The following is a 21,416-nucleotide window of genomic DNA, read 5'->3' on the forward strand; positions in this document are numbered from 1 at the left end:
TTTTTGCCATTCTCCAGGCAAAATGTAGCTATTTAGATACAGTATTTTGTTATTTTTACCTTTTTGCCTTCCTTAGAAGCTAGCTTAGAGAGCTAGTTAGCTTCAAGAACCTTTTCTATCTACAATGGATTTCTTTTTACCACAATAAATATTTTGAACCTGTAATTGTATCTCTGCAATCTTTTGCCATCCTAAGGAAGAAAGGTTTATCCCAGCTCACCACACATAAGTTTCTGAAATGTGCTTCTGCCATTCTGCTGCATTTTTTGTGGAATCACCCCAAGAGAGGGTTATTTTTTAGTCTAACTGCTCAATAGATTCCCAACAATTATAACTTTTCCCCAGAACCTCTGTACAGATTTACATTGCCACCACATGTGAATATATGTTCCCATTTTTGGCAGCCTTGTCAATTTTTTTCAGACAGCTCTTATCTCTATTACGTCTCTATTGCTATCAAGTATAAAAGCATTATTGTTAGAATAAAGGGTTGGTGGCAGAATATATTAGTGTCATTCACCCATCAAATGGAACCAGTTAGGCGCAATCCACGTTTTTCACATACTGTAGTTCTTTGGCTTCAGGGCACCTTAACTCCCCCACTTTCTTCCTAAATGAATTGCCTTGTGGCACTTTCTCCTCCTTTGTTCTAGAAGAAACAAACATTCATTTTCTTGCTTTGTGTCCCTACAGTCTCAGGTTCGCAATGTAATAAAAACAAGCAAATAAAAATACCCTGAAAGCTACTGGGGAAGCCTACAAAACTAAGGGAGTGAAGGGGAGGAAAAAAATCCTCCACACTTCAGATATATGAGCCTGGAACATCCCCTAATCTGTGTGACAGTCTAATTTCACAAGTAGCTGAGAGTCCTCTCAAATTATTGATGGCTCTGAATGGGTGTCCTCGGGGGAAGAAGAAGTGGGGAGGAGGAGGAAGTTTGTCGGAGGAAGAAGAAGGGAATAAAAAGACCCTCGTTGAGCTGAAGGGGGATGATTAAGAGAGGGCTCCGCAGCCTGCCACCCACCTAAAGTCGATAGCACTCCAATGGACAGGCGGGGAGCGGACTATATAAGGCCGGTGTTGGATGGCTCTCTCGTCCAAGGACTGCTTCAGAACCGACTTTGGCCCGATTGCTGACAAAGCCTCCATTGAAGAAGAAGAAGGCACAAGAAGGAGCCATCCTACAGGGAGAGGCCACTTTCCCCTCCCAGCACGGTAAGGCCATTCCTTCCCATCATCTCTTGACAGCGACAGGGTTGCTTAGCTTAGCTGTGTATTTACTAGGTTGCTGCGAGTTTTCCGGGCTTGCCTTGCGCCCCTCTCCCTTGTGTTATTGGTGTCCGGCCCCGAAATGTCCTGCTTTGGAGGGACTGGGGGTGAGGCGTGTGTCTGGCTAAGAATAGGCCAGTTTGGGAGATTAACCTGGATGTTAATCTGCGTTGTTGTGGTGCACCTGCGGGGGCAGGAGGTGGGCGAGGATGGCCGGAGCCTTGGATGGCTCTGAAAGGCACGGCGGGGAGGCTGGCCTCTGGGAAAGGGGATCCACCCTCTTTGGGCGAAAGCGCCTCGGGAGAGAGAACAAACCCAACGCGGGTCTGGGGATAACTGAATTCATTTTCTTCCCCTTCTTAATCCTAATTGTTTGGGACGAGCTTACGCAGGGGTATTAAGGACCCGGCCTCGGGAGGCTTTCGTCCCCAGAAATTGGTTTTTCAAACCGCCTTGAAAACAAAAACCCAGGCAGTTCCAAACTGGAAAATTTACTGAAAGGGAAACCAGCCTTTAAAAAAAAAGTTGGGGATCAATAAAAGGAAGAATTCCTCTCATGGACGTTCACCCCTAGAATGAAAAGAAAAAGAAGTGTTGTCACGGCCGGAATCACTGGGTTGCTGTGAGTTTTCCGGGCTGTATGGCTATGTTCCGGAAGCATTCTCTCCTGACGTTTCGCCCACATCTATGGCAGGCATCGTCAGAGGTTGTGAGGTATATTGGAAACTAGGCAAGAGAGATGTATGTATCTCTGTGGAAGGTCCAGGGTGGGAGACAGAACTCTTGTCTGTTGGAAGCAAGTTTTGTGTGTGTGTCAGGCACAGGAGCGACTTGAGAAACTGCAAGTTGCTTCTGGTGTGAGAGAACTGGCTGTCTGCAAAGATATTGCCCAGGGTCCTTGTGGGAGCCTTCTCTCATGCCCCCACATGGAGCTGGAGCTGATAGAGGGAGCTCATCCGCGCTCTCTTCAGGTTGGGTTCGAACGGGCAACCTTCAAGTCAGCAACCCAACCTTCAGGTCAACAGTCCTATCCAGCACAAGGGTTTAATCCACTGCGCCATCGAGGGCTCCTTGGAGGCAACTGTGAATTAATCATCACCTTGATTTGCATTGAAAAGCCTTGCAGCTTCAAGGCCTGGCTGATTCCTGCCTGGGGGAATTCTTTGTCGCAAGGCTTTTCAATGCAAACCAAGGTGATTAATTGCAACATTCATACTTGCCTCTGACAGACAAGAGTTCTTTCTCCCACCCTGGACCTTCCTCAGATATATAAACCTCCCTTGCCTAGTCTCCAACAGACGCCAACAAACCTCATAGATGTGGGCGAAACGTCAGGAGAGAATGTTTTTGGAACATGGCCATGCAGCCCGGAAAACTCACAAGCAACCCAGGAAAAGAAGTCATTCCCAGCTGTCAAACTTTCTCAGAAAACGTGCGCGTGCTTTTGAGTCACGTCGGTTCCTGAGACTAATTCTGAGGGGAGGGAAGCTCAAGCTGTTGTGTTTGTATCCGTCGGGCAAAAAGTGACTTAAAAGAGGAGACGGGCCGCCTCCAGGCGCTTCAAATGGCACGTGAGGCGGCATCCGCTTCCTTTCGGCTGGAGCTGAGCGGTTTATTCCTGAATAGATATAAAAGTCTCTGAATCCCCGAAGAAGAGAATATATAGCAGAGAATATATCGCCTGAGTCCCTCGTCTCCTTCAAAAGACACCCCACCCCCCTCGGCCCCGCATTGGAGGGAACAGAGCCGCCAGGTTCCCACTCTCCCTTCCCTGGCGCCAAGCCAGAATCCCAGGGTTGTTGTGTGTTCCAGAAGCGTTCTCTCCTGACGTTTCTCACACATCTATGGCAGGCATCCTCAGAACTTGTGGCGCTTGTTGGACACTAAGCAAGTGTGGTTTATACATCTGTGGAAGGTCCAGGGTTCTTTCTCCCAGATATATGCACCTCCCTTGCAACCTCTGAGGATGCCTGCCATAGAAGTGGGCGAAGGAATGGAGAGAATGCTTCGGGAACATGGCCATACAGGTCGGGAAACTTAAAGCAACCCAAAGTTCTTCGCCTTCAAGCCTCAGGAGGAGGCTGAAGAAGAAGAAGGGGAGGAGGAGGGGAAAAGCCAGGCAAATCTCCCCGCAAAGCCCCTCTGGATTGGACTACGCCTCGCCCTGCCGTGCTTAATACCCTCCTCATAATCCGTGTCTATTAATGTGCCCGAAAGGGAGCCGGGGTCTGAGAGAGGAGGAAGAGAAGCTCAGCCCGGTGGGCGGGGTGGCGCGGAGGGGCCGGCGGGGAGCGCCTCCTCTTTCTGCCCCGCCGGTCTCTCTCTCTCTCAATCTCTGTCTCTCTCGCCTCGCTCACATTGCCTCCGTCCTGCCTCTCCCTCGGACCCAGGGCTTGGAGGAGACTGTGGAGTAGATATAATACACCGGGAGGGAGGGGGAGTCACCTGGCGACCGGCTTCTCCCCGTGGGCGAGTTCCTCAGCTTGGCCCCAACATGAGGCGAGAGGAGCGTCGGGCGCGCAGCCGGAGGAGCTAACCCCCGGGCGGTCCTCTCTCCCCGCAGGAGGCCGAGCGATGCCAGGGGACAAGGCAGGCCCACTCCGGACCCGACGGCGCCGGCCCCGCGCCCTGCCTGCCCTCCTGCTCCTCCTGCTCCTGGCCTCGGGGCGGACGGAAGCGGGCCCCGCCGGAGGAGGGGGGCGCGGAGGCGGAGGGCGCGGAGGCGGCGGAGGCGGCAAGGGCAGGAACCGGGACTCGCCCCTGCCGTCGGTGGACAGGAAGACGCTGCTGGAGCTGCTGCTCAAGGCCTTAGCGGAGCGGGACAGCAGCCTCCCGCAGGCGCCCCCGCCTCCCCTCGGGGCAGAGCGGGTCATCGCCCGGCGCTACACCTCCTCGGCAGGCGCCCTCCACGCCGCGGAGCCCGCCTTCTCCTCGTCCTCCTCGTCCTCGTCCTCCAGGGAGAGGGGCCCCGGACAGGCGCCGCGGCTCTTCTCCTCGCCCAGGCACTCAGGTAAGGCCCAGGCGGGCGCGCCTCCTCTCTCCCCCCCCCCTTCCCTGCCCCCGCCCTCCATCCTTCCCAAGGCTCCAGCTTGGGCTCTTCTGGCCCTTCTCAAGTCCGCACAGATCTACGAGAAAACGTTGGGATAGAAATGTATGAGCTCAGTGACACTTAGGAGTCCGTGATCCAGGCAGTCAGCAGCAGCACCTGACTTGCATGTCTCTTCCCTAACAGTTAAGGGAGACTTTGGGATCTTCACAATCCCACCATATGTTGTCGTAGGCTTTCATGGTCGGAATCATTGGTTTGCTTTCCGGGCTGTGTGGCCATGTTCCAGAAGCATTCTCTCCTGACGTTTCGCCCACATCTATATGAGGTTTGTTGAGGTCTGTTGGAGACTAGGCTAGGGAGGTTTATATGTCTGTGGAAGGTCCAGGGTAGGAGAAAGAACTCTTGTATGTCTGATTTAAGTGTCAATGTAGCAATTGGCCAGCATTGAATGGCCTTGCAGATTCAAGGACTGGCTGCTTGAATTCCCCCAGGTAGTAAGAAGCCACTCCTTGAACCTGCAAGGCTTTTTCATAGAATCATACAATCTTAGAGTTGGAAGGGACCTCGTGGGCCATCTAGTCCAGCTCCTTTCCAATAAGCAGGAAAATTGCACTCAAAGCACCCCCATAGATGGCCATCCAGCCTCTGCTTAAAAGCCTCTAAAGAAGGAGCCTCAACCACACTCCAGGGCAGAGAGTTCCATTTCTGAACAGCTCTCACAGTTAGGAAATTTTTCCTAATGTTCAGGTGGAATCTCCTTTCCTGAGGTTTGAAGCCATTGTTCCTCTCCTAGTCTCCAGGGCAGGTGAAAACAATCCTGCTCCCTCCTCCCTATGACTTCCCCTCACATGTTTATACATGGCTATAATGTGTCCTCTCAGCCTTCTGTTCTGCAGGCTAAACATGCCCAGCTCTTTTAAGCCACTCCTCGCAGGGCTTGTTCTCCAGACCCTTGATCATTTTAGTTGCCCTCCTCTGGACACATTCCAGCTTGTCAACATTGGACACAGTATTCCAGGTGTGGTCTGACCAAAGCATGACTTCCCTGGATCGAGACCAGGCATGGGCAAACTTCGTCCCTCCAGGTGTTTTGGACTACAACTCCCACACCGGCTGGTAGAATTGTGGGAGTTGTAGTCCAAAATACCTGGAGGGCCAACGCTTGCCCATGCCTGATCTAGACACTAAAGTCCTATCTATGCAGGCCAAAATCCCAATGGCTTTTATTATTATTAACTTCATTTCTATCCCGCTCTTCTCACCCTGCAGGGGACTTTTAAAGCTGCCACATCGCATTGTTGGCTCATGTTTAACTTGTTCCCCACCAGGACTCTTTTTCACACGTACTGCTGTCGAGCCAGGCGTCCCCCATTCTGTATCTTTGTACAGTAGAGTCTCACTTATCCAACATAAACGGGCCGGCAGAATGTTGGATAAGCGAATATGTTGGATAATAAGGAGGCATTAAGGAAAAGCCTATTAAACATCAAATTAGGTTATGATTTTACAAATGAAGCACCAAAACATCATGTTCGACAACAAATTTGGCAGAAAAAGTAGTTCAATACGCAGTAATGCTATGCAGTAATTACTGTATTTATGAATTTAGCACCAAAATATCACGATATATGGAAAACATTGACTACAAAAATGTGTTGGATAATCCAGAACCTTGGATAAGCGAGTGTTGGATAAGTGAGACTCTACTGTATTTCATTTTTTTCTGCTTAAGTGGAGTATCTTGCATTTGTCTCTGTTGAACTTCATTTTGTTAGTTTCCGCCTCTCTCTAACCTGTTAAGATCGTTTTGGATTCTGTTACTGAATGCTAATCAAGGTGGCCAAATGCTACATTCACACTTGCCTGAAGCAGACAAGAGTTTTTTTCTCCCACCCTGGACTTTCCACAGATAGATATATAAACCTCCCTTGCCTAGTTTCCAACAGACCTCACAACCTCTGAAGATGCTTGCCATAGATGTGGGCGAAACGTCAGGAGAGAATGCTTCTGGAACATGGCCATACAGCCCGGAAAACTTACAGCAACCCAGTCCCATAATAGTTCTTTAGCTACCTGCATGCGAAAGAAAACTCATCCGTGGCGTCATCGGACTCCAAGGCTCAAACTTTCGCGGCTTTCCTCTGTCATCGTCATCTGCAGAGCGAAACCTCCTTCTTCGGTATAGGCTGGAAACTGACTTCGTAGTGAAGGGGAGACGGAAGCGATGGGAGGGAAGCCCTTGCCAAGACTAGGAGGACTTGCAGCTCTCGCAGCGGAGTCCACGAAATTGCAGTTGAAGATTTGTCGGCTGTTGAGACTCAACATTTTCAGCAGATGTCGTTTATTTCCTCCCGAGGCTCAGCCGGTGATGCTGAAGCGGAGAAGCCTCTCTGCCTGGCTGCTCCTCCCAACTTCCAGAGCTTTTGGCTGAGTCTCGAATTGAGCAGGATGCTTGATCCTTCCTAGATCTCGCTAACTCGACCCGCCTTGTCCTTAAAGGTTAGGGGCTGGAAAAGCCACCTTCACTTTCAGGTCCCTCGGTTCCTGTTTGGCCTTGAATTGCCCCAGGTCTCCCGAGGCTAAGTGCCTCACCACCCTCTCCTGACGCTCAATGTACATTGCAAAGCCAAACAGTGTCAGACTTCAGGGGGAGCCCTTCCTTCAAGTTAAGACGGCGCTTTAGAGCAGAGATGTAGAGGAAAAGGATATTTGGATTCAAAAACAAAACCACAAGAGTTTGTGGTTAGGATTAAGACACAGGGCAAAGAATTACTAGTCCCCATGGATTCCATGTTAAAACTCTTACAAATTTTGGAAGGCCTTTGCAAAAATGTTGGCACGTTTATCATTTTGATTTTTCTTCTGGCCGAATTTCAGATTGACTGATATTATTCAGGCTGTGACCTAACCATTGTGATAACTCTTTTCATACATCTATTAGTCACCAGAGTAAGTAAAGACATTAAGTCTAGACTCTGGGGGCTGGTGCTCATCTCCATTTCTAAGCCAGAGAGCTGGCATTGTCCCTAGACACCTCCAAGGTCATGTGGCCAGCATGACTGCATGGAGCACCGTCACCTTCCCACCCGAGCGGTACCTATTGATCTACTCACATTTGCATGTTTTTGAACTGTTAGGTTGGCAGAAGCTGGGGCTAACAGCAGGAGCTCACCCGGTTCCCTGGATTTGAACTGCTGACCTTTCAGTCAGCGAGTTCAGCAGCTCAGTGGTTTAACCCGCTGTGCCACAGGGGCACAGGGAAGTTTTCACTAATCTGCCGCCATGCCAGATTTCAAGTCACTGTTTAGTACTGGTTTCTTTCACTACATTCTTGTCTATTAATATCAACTTTCTTTCGGAGAAGAAAATGGTTAGGATGTAGATGGTGAAGAAAACAATGGGTTGAAACCTAGCTGTACTTACTAACTTGATGTGTGCCTTCAAATCATTTCCAACTTATGGTTATGCTACCATGGGCTTTTCTTGGCAAGATTTGTTCAGAGTAAGCGTATATTTGTTTCCCTATGAGGCTGAGAGAAATACCCGTATTTACTTGAGTCTTATACACCATCAAATCTCATGTGCACCTCAATTTTGAAAACCCTGAAACTGAAAAAAGTATTTGTTGACAACTGTAATGTGCAGCGGCAAAAGGTGCACTCTTTGTAATATGATCAGCTTAGAATTCCTTCTTCAAAAACAAAAATGTTAAACGCCAAAGCTTAAACCAACAGAAAATAAAACCCTGGGGTGCATCTATGCTGCAGAGTGGTTCAGTGCTGTGTGGAGGCATGGCGGCCAGAGTTTGACAACGCCTTGAGCCTTCTTTGCCAAAGAGATGCCTCACCAAGCTGCAAATCCCAGGATGGCATAGCATTGAGCAGTGGCCATTAAACTATGACACCCAGCTCCAGATGCTCCAGAACAGCTTTCATTTTTGCTTGGACTCAGCATTAAGATTACCATATTACGCAAATCTAATGCATACTCTAATTTTGGGAAGGTAATTTAGCCAAAAAAGGTGAGCATCAGATCTGAGTGAATATGGTATTGCCCAGCAAGTCACCCAGCGGGTTTACATGATCAAGTGGGGATTTGAACCCTGGTATCCGGAATTGTAGCCCAGAGCTCAAACCACTGTACCATGTTGGCTCTCATGTCTCCTAGCAGGTGAGAAATTTTAATTTATTTAATTTACTTAATTCTGCCTTTCTTCCAGTGTGTGACCTATGGCAACCAATAGCACGGATTAAAAACAAGAACAGATCAATAAGCAATTATTGAATAGAACAAACTATCCTGTTAGAGCAAGACAGACAGGCATTTTTAAAACAGGCCACAGCTGGTCTGAACTGTTCTGCACAAGCTGCTGGGTTCCTGTATCATGATCTAGATCAGTGCAATATACCAAAAACTGGGAAATAATGGTGACAAACTTCCCTTGGACAGAGCTAGATACCGCACTAGGGGCAGCAAACTGTATCCTCTGTTACCACAATTTCCTCCTTTATTCTGTGTTCTTGAACACTTTCTGGGCTTATAGCAAAAGTGGTAACTGGGAAGTAATTGGCTCAGTTCTCCATAGGTGGAACAATAAAAAGAAATGTGTGTTAGAATCATACATTTCAGCACCACTAGCTATGTGGGAATCAGCAGTGGCACCAACTACAGGGAATGTTATGCATAACTCTGCATAATTCTCATTGGATTCAATGATTTAAAGGAGTGTCACTTTCTTTGGGTTGTATTCAAGAATAGCCATGCAGTGTCTACATGGGTATAAATATGTTCATCATCTCTTTTGTATGCTATGTATCATCAACTTCTACCCATTCTGAACCTTCTCTCTGTCATGATCTGCACTATAGGAAATAATTATTTATTTTCATTAGTTTGATTGTTTTCGCTGCAATTCATCGTTTCTAGACTGGTGATGGTAAAGTATTCAACATCATAGTTCTCTTGTTTTATATTTTGTGCATCTTAGTCCACTTTCTTCTGTTTGTTTCAAAACTATGAATTTTAATAGTAGACATGAAGCAAACCTGGTAACTTCATTTCTATGATCAAAAGCCATAGTGCTGTTAGAAAAGGTGAACTAGTTAAGGTTCAGTTAATTTTACATTTATTTAGTATATTGAAATTTATATTTATCTTTTGCTGTTTAGTTAAAATAAAAATTAAATGTTATCCAACCTGCATGTCTTATGTTTTTTTTCTGACATAGCATCTAAAGAGTAACAGAAAAAAATAGGTCATACATCTATATTAGCAAGGTATCAAGAAACAATGGATTTTTGCACCTAGATTTGTGTTACTACAATAACAATAATCACAGACAATTATTTTATAGCAGATTATTTAGTGCATAAAAATTTCTCGTTGGCTTAGGAATGGCAGCAATTTGGTGTCGTGTCAAATTCTTTATTAGCCCATTGTGGTTCTAATAATCTTTTGTCTATGAAAAACTGAACACATTGTAGTGATCTGTTTCCTTTTATGGTCAAACCATTATTAAATGAAAAGACTATAAAGCAGTTTATTTTTTCTGGAAGTAGCTTGTACTTGTTGCACTACACTCCTATGATGTACAGTTTGAAACACTTTTAGAATTTATTTTCCGAGCAATTGCTTCAAGGGCTGTTTTTGTATAACAATATGACCTACATAATCCATGGGACTGGTATATGTGGTTTTATTTATTTATGTCAGACAAAATATGTCCTTTCTAGGCATTTTCTAGTTCCTCCAGTGTGGCTATATGGTATCTTGGGCGAGAAACCTTTCATTGCGTTAGGGTTTACTATTATCTATGGTTTATCTAGGGATGTATCTGATGGAGATATGTGGCTACACCATGTATTCATATTAATACCTTCCTGTTGTGATGTGACTTCCAAGTTGACACTGGTTTATAGTGTTTTTATCTTGGGGGTTTCTTTTATTAAGAGGAAGTTTTCTATTGCCTTCTGTAATCCTGAGGGAGGTTACTCAAAGGGTTTCTAGGCTGAGCAAACCCTGTTCTTGTGGATTCCTCTTCCAACTGTTACTCAATACCGCCTTTCCTCTATACACATATAATCTATTAAACATTATCTCCATATTTTTCTAATCAATTTTTTATTCAAATTTTCTACATACTATAAAATTATACATAATAAAATTACAAAAAGGATACAAATAAAAATAAAGCATAGATAGATAAATAAGAAACATAAAAATAGATAAGCATATATTACTTCCAATCTTCTCTTCAGTGACTATATCATATACTTGAATCAATTTTAATCCACTCTCCAACCAAATGGTTGTTAATTCTTCAAACCCATGTGTCATGTTCATCTTTACATAAAAAAACTATCAGAGGTTTCCAATCTTTTATAAAAGGCTCTGTTAAACTTTCTGTAAACAGACAGGATGGTTTATCTATTTCTGCTAGTTTATTTAGTTTTAACAATCTCTCTGCCATTATAGGAATACCTACATTTTTCAGTTTCTGGGCATATAACAGCCTCATTGCCATGATCACATACTGAAGTATATTTCCCAAAATTCTTTTCCAGTTGTTTATTCATAACTCCCAAAAGGAATCGTTCTTCAATGAGAATATTTAGATTTTAACCTAAAACTTTTTTTTTGCCTTCTCAACATGTGATAAAGCCCTCCTTAATATATTCACATTTCCTTGTTGTTGGTTAAGATGCAAGAGACACATGCAAGAGACACAAGCTGTTTGTGTTCTTGAAATGATAGGATCTGTTAATCAAAAGAAAAAATCTGTATATAATAATAATAATAATAATAATAATAATAATAATAATAATAATAATAAATCTTTATTTATGCTCTGCCACCATCTCTCCGAAGGGACTCAGGGCAGCTCACAGAAGTACTCCAAGTATCGCATATAAACAACAATACATACAATGACATAAGTATAAAAAACAACACACATAAAATAATGGGCATATATTAATAGCATAAAAGGCAACTAGTCCATCTAGCAATTTTCAAGACAAACCCCACTATAAATAGTTCATCCTACTATATGACTGATACAATGATTTTTTTCAGGATTTCAGATGCTAAGATTGCTTTATATTTATTTTCATCTGTATTAAACTGGATGTAATTTCATTAGATCCAGGATATATCTTTGTCTTTTAGCAACACTTTTCTTAATTTCTCTCTTCTTCCTTTCTTTTGCTATCATAACTTGATTTTGTGCCTTCTGTGTTTTGTCTCAACAAATTCTACCATCTTCACATGAAATTGACAATTGGAAAAAAGTTCCTTCCCATGTTTGGAGTTTATGGCATTCTCAATTTTTGAACCTTATGGTTCAGAGGCATTGCGGTAGCAATTGTTAGCATTCAGATTTCGACAATATATTTACTGAGTCACCAAAGCATCATACATAAGGTAAGCTTTTGAGTTCAAGATTACTCTTAAAGATTTCTGATTTAGGGCAACTCTGTCATAAGATTTTATTTATTGAGAGGAGGTTTACATTTGTCTTCCTCAAAGGATAAAATAATTTGACTCATCCAAGTTCTGCTGTATTCAAAAACACATGTTGTTTAGGACATTTTGGTTTTCCAGTATAGGTATTTCTCATCTCTGCATTTTACTCATGGATCACATGGAAAAACTTAATTTTTTTAAAACTGGTCTCTTCAAAACATTTTAGACAATTTGTCACACTAGTTTGTGTGAATGAGTCAAAGAAGCATTTTGTTATATCCCCATGAGTCAGTTGAAAATGATTACATTAGAATGAAACCACTGGAGGAGAGAATGTAATCATCTGCACGTGCTATAGGGACAGATCTGTGATCCCAGTCATTCCTCACATAATGGTTATTGAATGGTTAAGTGTGTCTAAGGGTGTAAAATATGACCTAGTGGTGGTAGTATACCACTCAGTGTAGTGTAAATCTGCATGTGTGACTGTTATGCTATGCTGAGCCTAGTTGAATTGTTACTGTGGTGTTTGAACTGTGTTAGCTTTTGTTTCTGGAAGGGACAAGAGAGAATCATATAGCTGGAAGAGGCTACATGGGCCATCTAGTCCAACCTCCTGCCATGCAGGAAAAGTACAGTCAAAGCACCCCCAACAGATGTCCACTCAGACTCTGTTTTAAATCCTCCAAAAAAGGAACTTCTACCATGTTCCAGAATGTTCTACTGTTGAACATCTCTTATGATCAGGAAGTCCTTCCTAATGTTTAGGTGGAATCTCCTTTCCTGTAATTTGAACCCATTGTTCTGAATCCTATGACTTCATCGCATGGGCAAAATTCAGGGACCGAGGCTGCTGGTTCCCATCAGATGACATAAATCTACTTCCAACAGGGCTTTATCTCTGAACTGAGGTGAAAGTGTCATAAGAAGATGCAAGGAGAACATGGGGGGCTTCCCGTGTTTTCATTGAGAAGAACCAGGGGAAGCCAGGCAGCAACACTTGCCCCCATGGGATAGGTAAGGGGCAATGTGGGCAATGCGGAGCACATGGTGATGGCTTCCACATGCTCATCATGATCCATGGTGAATCCCCCCACTTTCACCCACAATTTTGGCCCCAATGTGATGAGGTCCCTAGTCTCCAGGGCATCAGAAAACAAGTCTGCTCCCCCTTCCTTACGACATCCTTTCACATATTTATACACAACTATAATGTCGCCTCTCAACCTTCTCTGCTGCTGGCTAAATATACCCAGCTCTATAACCCATTTCTTGAAGGTCATGGTTTCCAAACCTTTGATCATTTTAGTCACCCTCCTCTGGACATGTCACAAGAGCTCACATATAGCATTCAAAATTTCTCTACCCAAAATGATGCTTTCATTTTATGGGTAGTTTGTGGGGAAATACATTAAATTCTGTCTCTCTGATCCTCTAAACTAGATTTGGTAATCAATCTTCAGAACAGTGCTTAGATATGAATCACTTAAAATAAGATTCATCACAGAGATAGCTGAATTACGCTGATGTTGGTCTCAGTTTGGGATGTATCTGAACAGGAAATGAACCTAATATAAATGAATATCCATACATACATACTGATGTGGATACATAAAAATTCTAATACTGTATGTGATTAAGTTTTGAATGTATTAGAATAGTCTCTTCAGGGTTACAACACTTACTGACTCACCTGATTTGAGATCTAGTGCAGCAAGAGATTCTGAATGTGAGAAATACAAATTAATTATTTTTCTTATTAGTTTGCCAGTTTTGCTGTATTTATCCATTTGCCATTTGGAGCCTTAAGCAGAAGTGTAAGAAAGCTTCATTTTGCAGACACTTGTTGTTATATAAGTCCAAATTATGTTGACCCTATCACAGGGATTTCCTTAGCAAGACTTGCTTAATGTTTCTATGACTGTTGTGTATAAACATGGCAGTTAAATCGATCTCTGTAGTCTAGTTAATTCTACATTACCATAAGCATAGCAAATAGAGTTCTAATTCTTCTAGGTCAATGGGAACAGATATGGTGAATTTATATCCTTTCAGATGTCATTGGACTCTGTCCCCCTCAGCATTGCTTTTTCTGATCTGACATTTAGAGGGTAACAGGTTGTCCCCATCTCTAAAATAGTGACCTCAATTAATGGTTGCTGATAAAATAAGCTTTGTTTTGAAGTCCCTTGGAACTCCTTGAAAAGCCAATAACATTTGGAAGGCGAATAATCTGCTAATGGAAGGATACATTTGTAGAAATTGCACATAAAGTGTAACTAGAATTCCATGGAATTTATGGATCCAAACTAATATCAATAAACAGAAATGTGAAACAAGATAAGTTTGTTATTTGTTTGGAGCAATATATCATTTGTTTTGTTCTTTAGTCCAGAGTGGATCTTACTACCAAGAAATATACTTATGATTGCAGTCATAGTATTGTGCACTTACAATTATGATGGCTTTAGTGTGCACTCTAAAAAAAAATCAGTAAGAAGGCAGCACATTTGGCTGATTTCTAGATATCGTACTTGTGACGTGGGGCATGTTATTAGATGTGGGTTTATCAAGTCTTGCATCTCTCCCTATTTTGCCTTCGGATATTTTTTCAGATATTCTTTGATTGTCATGTGGTGTCCCCCCCTAAAAAGGTTTTAATTTACTTTTAAAAACTCTCTTGAATTTTAGTGCTATTACTATGTTATATTTTTAAAAACCTTTAGAATGTTTGTTATATCACAGCAAACATTTAACAGAGCTGTTGCTATGCATTTCTTTGGTGCAAAATCATCACCCTTGTGACTCACTTCTTTTTCCACCCTTGGTTCCCTGCAATGCAAAATTCTTGATGTCTGTTTCTTTTAAAAAATAGATCTTTCAATAGAAGAATGATCAGTTTCTATAAAGACATATTACCTAATATGCCAATGTACAATTCTAGAAATCTTCAGTCAAAAATCAATCCCAAAAACCTGAGTTCAGCGTGAATACTATACCATAACTCTCATCAAAAAATGAATAATTCCCTTCTTTGTGCAGTATTGCAAAAGACGAGAGCTTAGTCCATCCTGGGAGGACATAAAAAAGCACTGACTCCTTTATTCTCTTCCATGGTGCTTCTTCTAACCCTTTTGAATGCCTAGGTGAGGAAATGGCAGTGCCGGCCGGGGTGGCAGGCCCATTGAGGAGGAACTGGTGCATTCCCCTCTCTATGGAATGAGCCTTGACTTATACAAATCAAACTCTATAATTCTGGCCCCAAAACCAACTTTGACTTATACACAAGGTTGATGTATACATGAGTATCCATGGTATGTGAACAGGGAAATGAAGCAAAAGCTTAACAAGTGAAGACATACAGTCAACGTTGTAAGATGCTTCCTCAGAATCAGATGAATTGAAAACAAAAAGCACATACATGCTTTTGGAATTCAAATATATCACAATATACTGGGTCAGCAAAACTGGTGTATTTAGCTAAGAATTTAAAATAACTTAAAAGAAGTTATAAACTGTTGCAATGGATGGTAATGACTAGAAAATACGCTGCAGTGAAAGACATATGATTTATATTTAAAAAATTAATTGAGTACAACAGTGAAATCCACCATTGTTTGCCCAATTAGGATTAGATATGTAGATATTAAAGATCCAGGTTCTGAATCAGTACACTATTACTTTCAGTGCCATTTTGCTTTTGACATGTCCAAAACCTGGACACTTCACTGGACGGCTAACAAAATATAGTGAAGTGCCGCATATAGACAATACATAAATCTAAAATGATAAAAACACAAAATTATAATCACGCACATACATAATTACAGTATAAAACATTAAAATTGATAAAATGCAGTCAAAGCTGTGGATAAAAACAAGTTGTTTCCAATTGACACATACCCTGTGCCGACGTGGCGCCAACAGTAAGTCCTCAGCATCAATGAGACATTCTTTATTTGATAGAATAATTTAAAAAATCCAGTATAAGTATTACAAGGTAGAATTAGCACCATCACCTTTATCTTCATGACACCGTTTTCTCAAATTGATTCTCAGAGGAGCTTACAAATGAAAATGATTACAATAAAATACAAAAATCAATATGAAAATAGAATTGATATCAAAACAATTAAAATATATACTTATAATGATAAAAGATGTGGGAACCAATATAGCACTCTCTTAAAATTCCTTTCCTCAAATACTGTCAGTTCTGGAAACTGCTTACGGGACTAAAAGAAAACTCACCTAAAGATTTCAGAGTCTGGGCAGGCATATTTGTGGAGATGTAGTCTGTCATATAGCTAACACTTAATGTGTAAAATGGTCTTTATGGATAAATTATCCTGGAATAGTTCAAAAGTTGGTAGAAGGCAAAAACAGGTTCATTTCAACTGATAGATATTTGCATGTTTTGCAGTAGGCAGGCAAGGATCTCCATAAGAAGTTGAAGGTAGAGACTGTAGGCACACCAGAAGAAACTTGGAAAAAATGGAAAACCTATGTTTTGCAACATTGCCTTTGGGGAGGCCCAGCTTCATTAGAGCCTACATCTGTAAATGTGGGAAGAATGGAAGCCAAGGCTACAGTCAATAATAAAACAGTTTGAACTGTATACACAGATGTATGTGTACAAATATCAAAGAACAAGGGTGGAGAGTTTTCCTTTATTAGGGGGGGCACACAGGCTGTGACCTCCATTTATTTAAGAATAGCAATAAAATATGCCTTTTCCCACATTAATGAGCCTGTCAAAATGAAAAATGCTTGACATAGCTGAAGTGAATCTTTGAATTAGAGGAGGAGCTCAGTTCTGGGAATGCAAACAAATCTCGAGGCTGAAAATAGGTCCCAAGGGACTATGTTTCGATGTGCATATTTCTTTTGTACTTAATTCTGGTCAGTGGAGGTGGGGATTCTTATTTGAAAAATGTAGACTTCACAAGGCTGACAATTATAGCACGGTCCAAAATTTGAATAGTCGTATTAGGAATTGTGCTGATTTTAGTCAGCTATGCAGATGTTAGAAAGAACTGTCTTTTCAGCTCCACTCATCCCAGTGGAGTGTGGTTCTTTGCTTATGATTTTTAAAATTTGAAAGTAGATTTAGTTCTAACACTGATGGCTGTGAAATATGAGTTGTATTTGTATCAAAATCAAGAGGCCTCTGATGCTATAAGCCTAGTCCAAGTCCTCCACACTATAGTGAGGCACCATTTCTCTTGTCTCCCATCCCCCCCCCCCCACACACACACACCTTAGCATGGTGTGGCTGGGTTGCTGACACTGGGAAACAGATTTCTTCATCCTTCCCGATTAATTTGCAAGGGTTTTTTTAAACCTGTGATGGGCAAGTACAGCCCTGGGGCTACATGAATCCCTTTACCTCCAGGAAGTTTTTGTCACCCATAACATCTCCAGCATTCTAAAAACTTTTGTGACGAGAAAAATGGAAAGAAGAGTACAAGGAGAAAGAATGGATTCTTCTGGAAGCCTCCAAGTACAACGATGTAACTCTTAATTAGGTTTCAAGGCCTCCCTGTGCTATTTAAGATAACCCCCCTCCAGTAATCCATGTCACCCATAGAAGGGTCCAGAACACATAAGTAGCTTCACACTTGACTATTCCTGTTCCAAACAATGGCGTGTTCAAGCATGTTCAAAAACTTTCATTTCAGGCAATTGAAAATTTAAGTGAATCTCTAACATTTTGCAAGTGCCATCATTTTGGGGTTTTAATTTTTTTGCCTCTTAGGCCTCTGAAACACTGGTGAACATCTATAAATGGGGTGGGTGGGGGTGGAATCCATAGAGCTGTTTGCGGCCAGGTTCTGTGGTTAATCCTACCTGGTGTCAAACTAATTTCAGACCTGTCAGTAATCACCCGCACAGAAAAAACGATCATTCCCATACTGGTTCCAAGTTGCATTATAGTGTAGCGTTAGTGTAGATGTGCCACAGGTTGTGGAAGCTATTTCCAAAACAGGTTAGCGCCTTGAAGAGATTACTTAAAGTTCACAGTAAATCTCCCAGGAGATTTATCACCGATTTACATGGAAGCTGCCATTCCTCACATGTGTCAAATGCAAGGGCTGCCACATCATTTTATATGGCCCATGAAACTTTCAATTCCAGGGAAACATACTTACACACAATTTCATAACTACAAATGACCCTTTGAAGACAACCATAAGGCTGATTTGGCCCTTGTTGAAAATGAGTTTGACATCCCTACTTTAGAGGATTTGTCCATTAGTAATGAATTAAGAACAACATTTTTTGCACATTGCTTTTTTCACCTTAAATATAACTGTTGTAAATATCGTGTATCCTGAAAACTATTTGTGTACCTACAGGCAATTATATCTTTGTATAACAAGCAATGTTTCAGGTAATAATAAATAACATTCTTTTCAGATTCTTTACTCATTCCTGTTTTGAGAATTTCTGCCATTTTACGACTTTTAATTTAAAATATTTATTTATTTGACATGAAGCATGTGTTTTACAGAAGGTATCACATGTTTTAGAAAGGCAACATAATATTCACATCTTTTTGATGTCTGAATCACAGCAGCAATTATTTTTCTTGACTTCATGTAGTTTGATGTTTATTCGTTATTGAGTTATTTTTCACTTTGATTTCATGTTGCTTTAACCAAGGCCTAATTTATTTGCCCTACTTTTATAATGTCAGTTTTGACCTGCAGGGCTGACATCCTATTCCTCACTTCACTGGCAGATATCCCAACATTTCATCAGATGCTATAATCAAGCACAGTCGTTATTAACGGGTCAAATGATTTCATCTTAAACTTCTGGTAGGTCCCTCGCTGAGTATTCAACTGAATGATTATGTGTCAAACTCTTGCTGAAATCAGACACTCACCCCATTGTAAATGTTTAACTTAGATACATTAAAAGCAAGGGTTGCTGTATTAATCTTGCCACCACTGAAAAAAATAGAAGAATAAACTGCCTTTGAAGGATGATGAAATCTATCTCATATTGCTCATGTATACCTCTAGAAATTTTAGTGAAAAAAACCCAGCCAAAATAAACTGATGTGGCTTATCCACAGGTCAATGTGGATACTGTATCTTAGCTCTCTTTCTCTATTTCTAGAAAGGAACCATTCCCTTCTCTGAGTAGAGTGGTGAAAGGCAAGTTCTTAATCTATCCTGAAAAACATGGGAGATAGGAGGGGACAATGAGGGTGGCCATCCAGTGGTGCCAAAACACAAAGCGCCCGCTGTTAGCCCCAGCTCCTGCCAACCTAGCAGTTCGAAAACATGCAAATGTGAGTAGATCAATAGGTACCGCTCCGGCGGGAAAGTAACAGCGCTCCATGCAGTCATGCCGGCTACATGACCATGGAGGTGTCTATGGACAATGCTGGCTCTTCAGCTTAGAAATGGAGATGAGCACCAACCCCCAGAGTTGGTCACGACTGGACTTAATGTCAGGGGAAAACCTTTACCTTTTATAATTTTATAAAATAAATATACTCTTGGCCATCTTTGATCTAGCCTTTGTTATTGCTGCTTCCTTTCCCATATCTCCTTATTATGCCATGTTGTTTCTCCTACTGCCAGACTCTATATGGCAAATTTCTTGGGGAAAAAGGACTCTTTGATTTATGAAACTCTGAAAAGTACAATTTATACCAATGGTGTTGTTTGGTTAATAGATTCCATATGGCTAGCACTGGCTTTGTGCTCACAAAAGCTGCTTCTAATTATTCCAGGTAGGGCACCCAGTTTTTACTAAGTTAGTGTGATCTATTGCATATTGTTCAGTGTTTTCATAAAAATGCAAGAATTAGTTTAGATAATTAGTTTAGATAAAACCACAAATGGCAAAACTAAAAATTGGCAGTCATGAAAGGAAGTTTCAGAGTGAAGAACAAAAGGGCCACCTTCCGGAACATTCCTCCAGAAAAATTGTATGTTGTTACATCCAACTCCAAACATGGAAAGATAGCTTAAGATCCATCTATACTGCCATAGAATCCAGTTTCTAAATCCATTTTATCTGCTTTGAACTGGATTATATGGCAGTGGAACTCTCTCCCCCGGGCCGTGGTGGAGGCTCCTTCTTTGGAGGCTTTTAAGCAGAGGCTGGATGGCCATCTGTCGGGGGTGCTTTGAATGCGATTTCCTGCTTCTTAGCAGGGGGTTGGACTGGATGGCCCATGAGGTCTCTTCCAACTCTACTATTCTATGATTCTATGATTCTATGCAGACTCATTTAATTCAGTTCAAAGCAGAAAAATGGATTCAGAAACTGAGTTATATGGCAGTGTAAATCCAGCCTTAGAAGGATGCTATGCAGGATAGTATCAAATGCTGATACAGAGCCCAGAACAATAATCAGGATCACAATTCCTCACCCAGATTTCAACTATAGCAACTAAATTGTTGTCATTCCCAAAACTCATCTGTAAAAGAGACTAAATTGGATTTAGACAACTGGCTTCATGGACGAGTGCCTAAGGTTATTTGGCCACTACTTACCATAGCACCTGCAGCTTTAAAAAGGGAGAACCTGAGGCCATCTTATAATTTCTTGAGTCAAGAGTAATGCAGACATTTCTTAAAGAGGTATGTCAGCACTATCCTGATCAAAGATCCCTGCATAAAACAAGTATTGATCATTATGCTTACCAGACTGGTCAGCTTTCCAAACCAAGGTTGAATCTACACTGTAGAATGAATGCACTTTGACACAATGTTGATTGTCATGGCTATGAAATCATGAGATTAGCAGTTTGGTGAGGCACCAGCAATCTGTCAGATAAAGCTAAAGACAACTCCCATGATACCAAAGCACTGAACCATACAGTTAAAGTGGTGTCAAATGGCATTAATTCTACAGTGTAACAACTTTAAATGTTAATTCAAATAGGGTAAGAAATTAATAAGATTATGGCTTTAGGAAGATACACCCCTTGCTGAAATTCATTGAAATAAAGTGACATGCAGAACAAATTCTGTTATTATGTGTAATTCATGAGGAAAAGTTTCCAAAAACTTCATAATTCATAGAAAAGTTACAGGCATCTGATGATTGCACAGGCTCATATGTAGGAGTTTGCATGCTGTTTACTAGTCTCTGCCGGTAAGATCCTGTACTTGTTGAATGAGTGAAACCCATGGAAACCTAAATTTTAAGAATTGGATTCTGTGCTACTTTATTTGTCTTGTATATTGTAATGGATGAAGGAATTTTGTTTTATATAGCTCCAAAATTCTTCAGATTATGATATCATTATTTAAAAAAAAACTCAAATCTATTAATATCATACTAAGCTATTAAGTATTGTTTGGAAAGCCTAAAGTTCTGTCAGGTGAGTTTTAAATGTGTAAACATTTCTCTAATTAATTATGTGCAGTTACTTACTTTCTGTTGAAGCCATGTTCATTTTCCATATATTTTCCATATTTGTCATCCATAAGGTTTGCTTTTAACTTTAGTAAATTCTATTAGGAATGTAGTGATGGTTTGTGCCTTCATCTATTTATTTGAAAGTGTTTACTACAATAAATTAATATGCCTTGGAAAATACTTCTAAATGACCTAATGCACAATGTATTAAATAAGTCAATTCAATCAATATGTAGGAAACTG

General features: G+C 41.4%; 1 protein-coding gene across 1 annotated transcript in view; it reads left to right on the forward strand.

The window, feature by feature from the left end:
* Window positions 1-811: 811 nt before the first annotated feature.
* alkal1 (ALK and LTK ligand 1) overlaps window positions 812-21,416 on the forward strand; it is a 53,326-nt gene continuing 32,721 nt past the window's right edge. Inside the window, exons 1-2 of the mRNA XM_008116213.3 lie at window positions 812-1,216; window positions 3,834-4,280. Coding sequence (XP_008114420.2) covers window positions 3,845-4,280 — 436 coding nt within the window. The 5' untranslated portion in view covers window positions 812-1,216; window positions 3,834-3,844. The remainder of the gene's footprint in view (window positions 1,217-3,833; window positions 4,281-21,416) is intronic.

Source organism: Anolis carolinensis, chromosome 4 (genome assembly GCF_035594765.1).
Source record: "Anolis carolinensis isolate JA03-04 chromosome 4, rAnoCar3.1.pri, whole genome shotgun sequence".
NCBI classification, from domain to species: domain Eukaryota; kingdom Metazoa; phylum Chordata; class Lepidosauria; order Squamata; family Dactyloidae; genus Anolis; species Anolis carolinensis.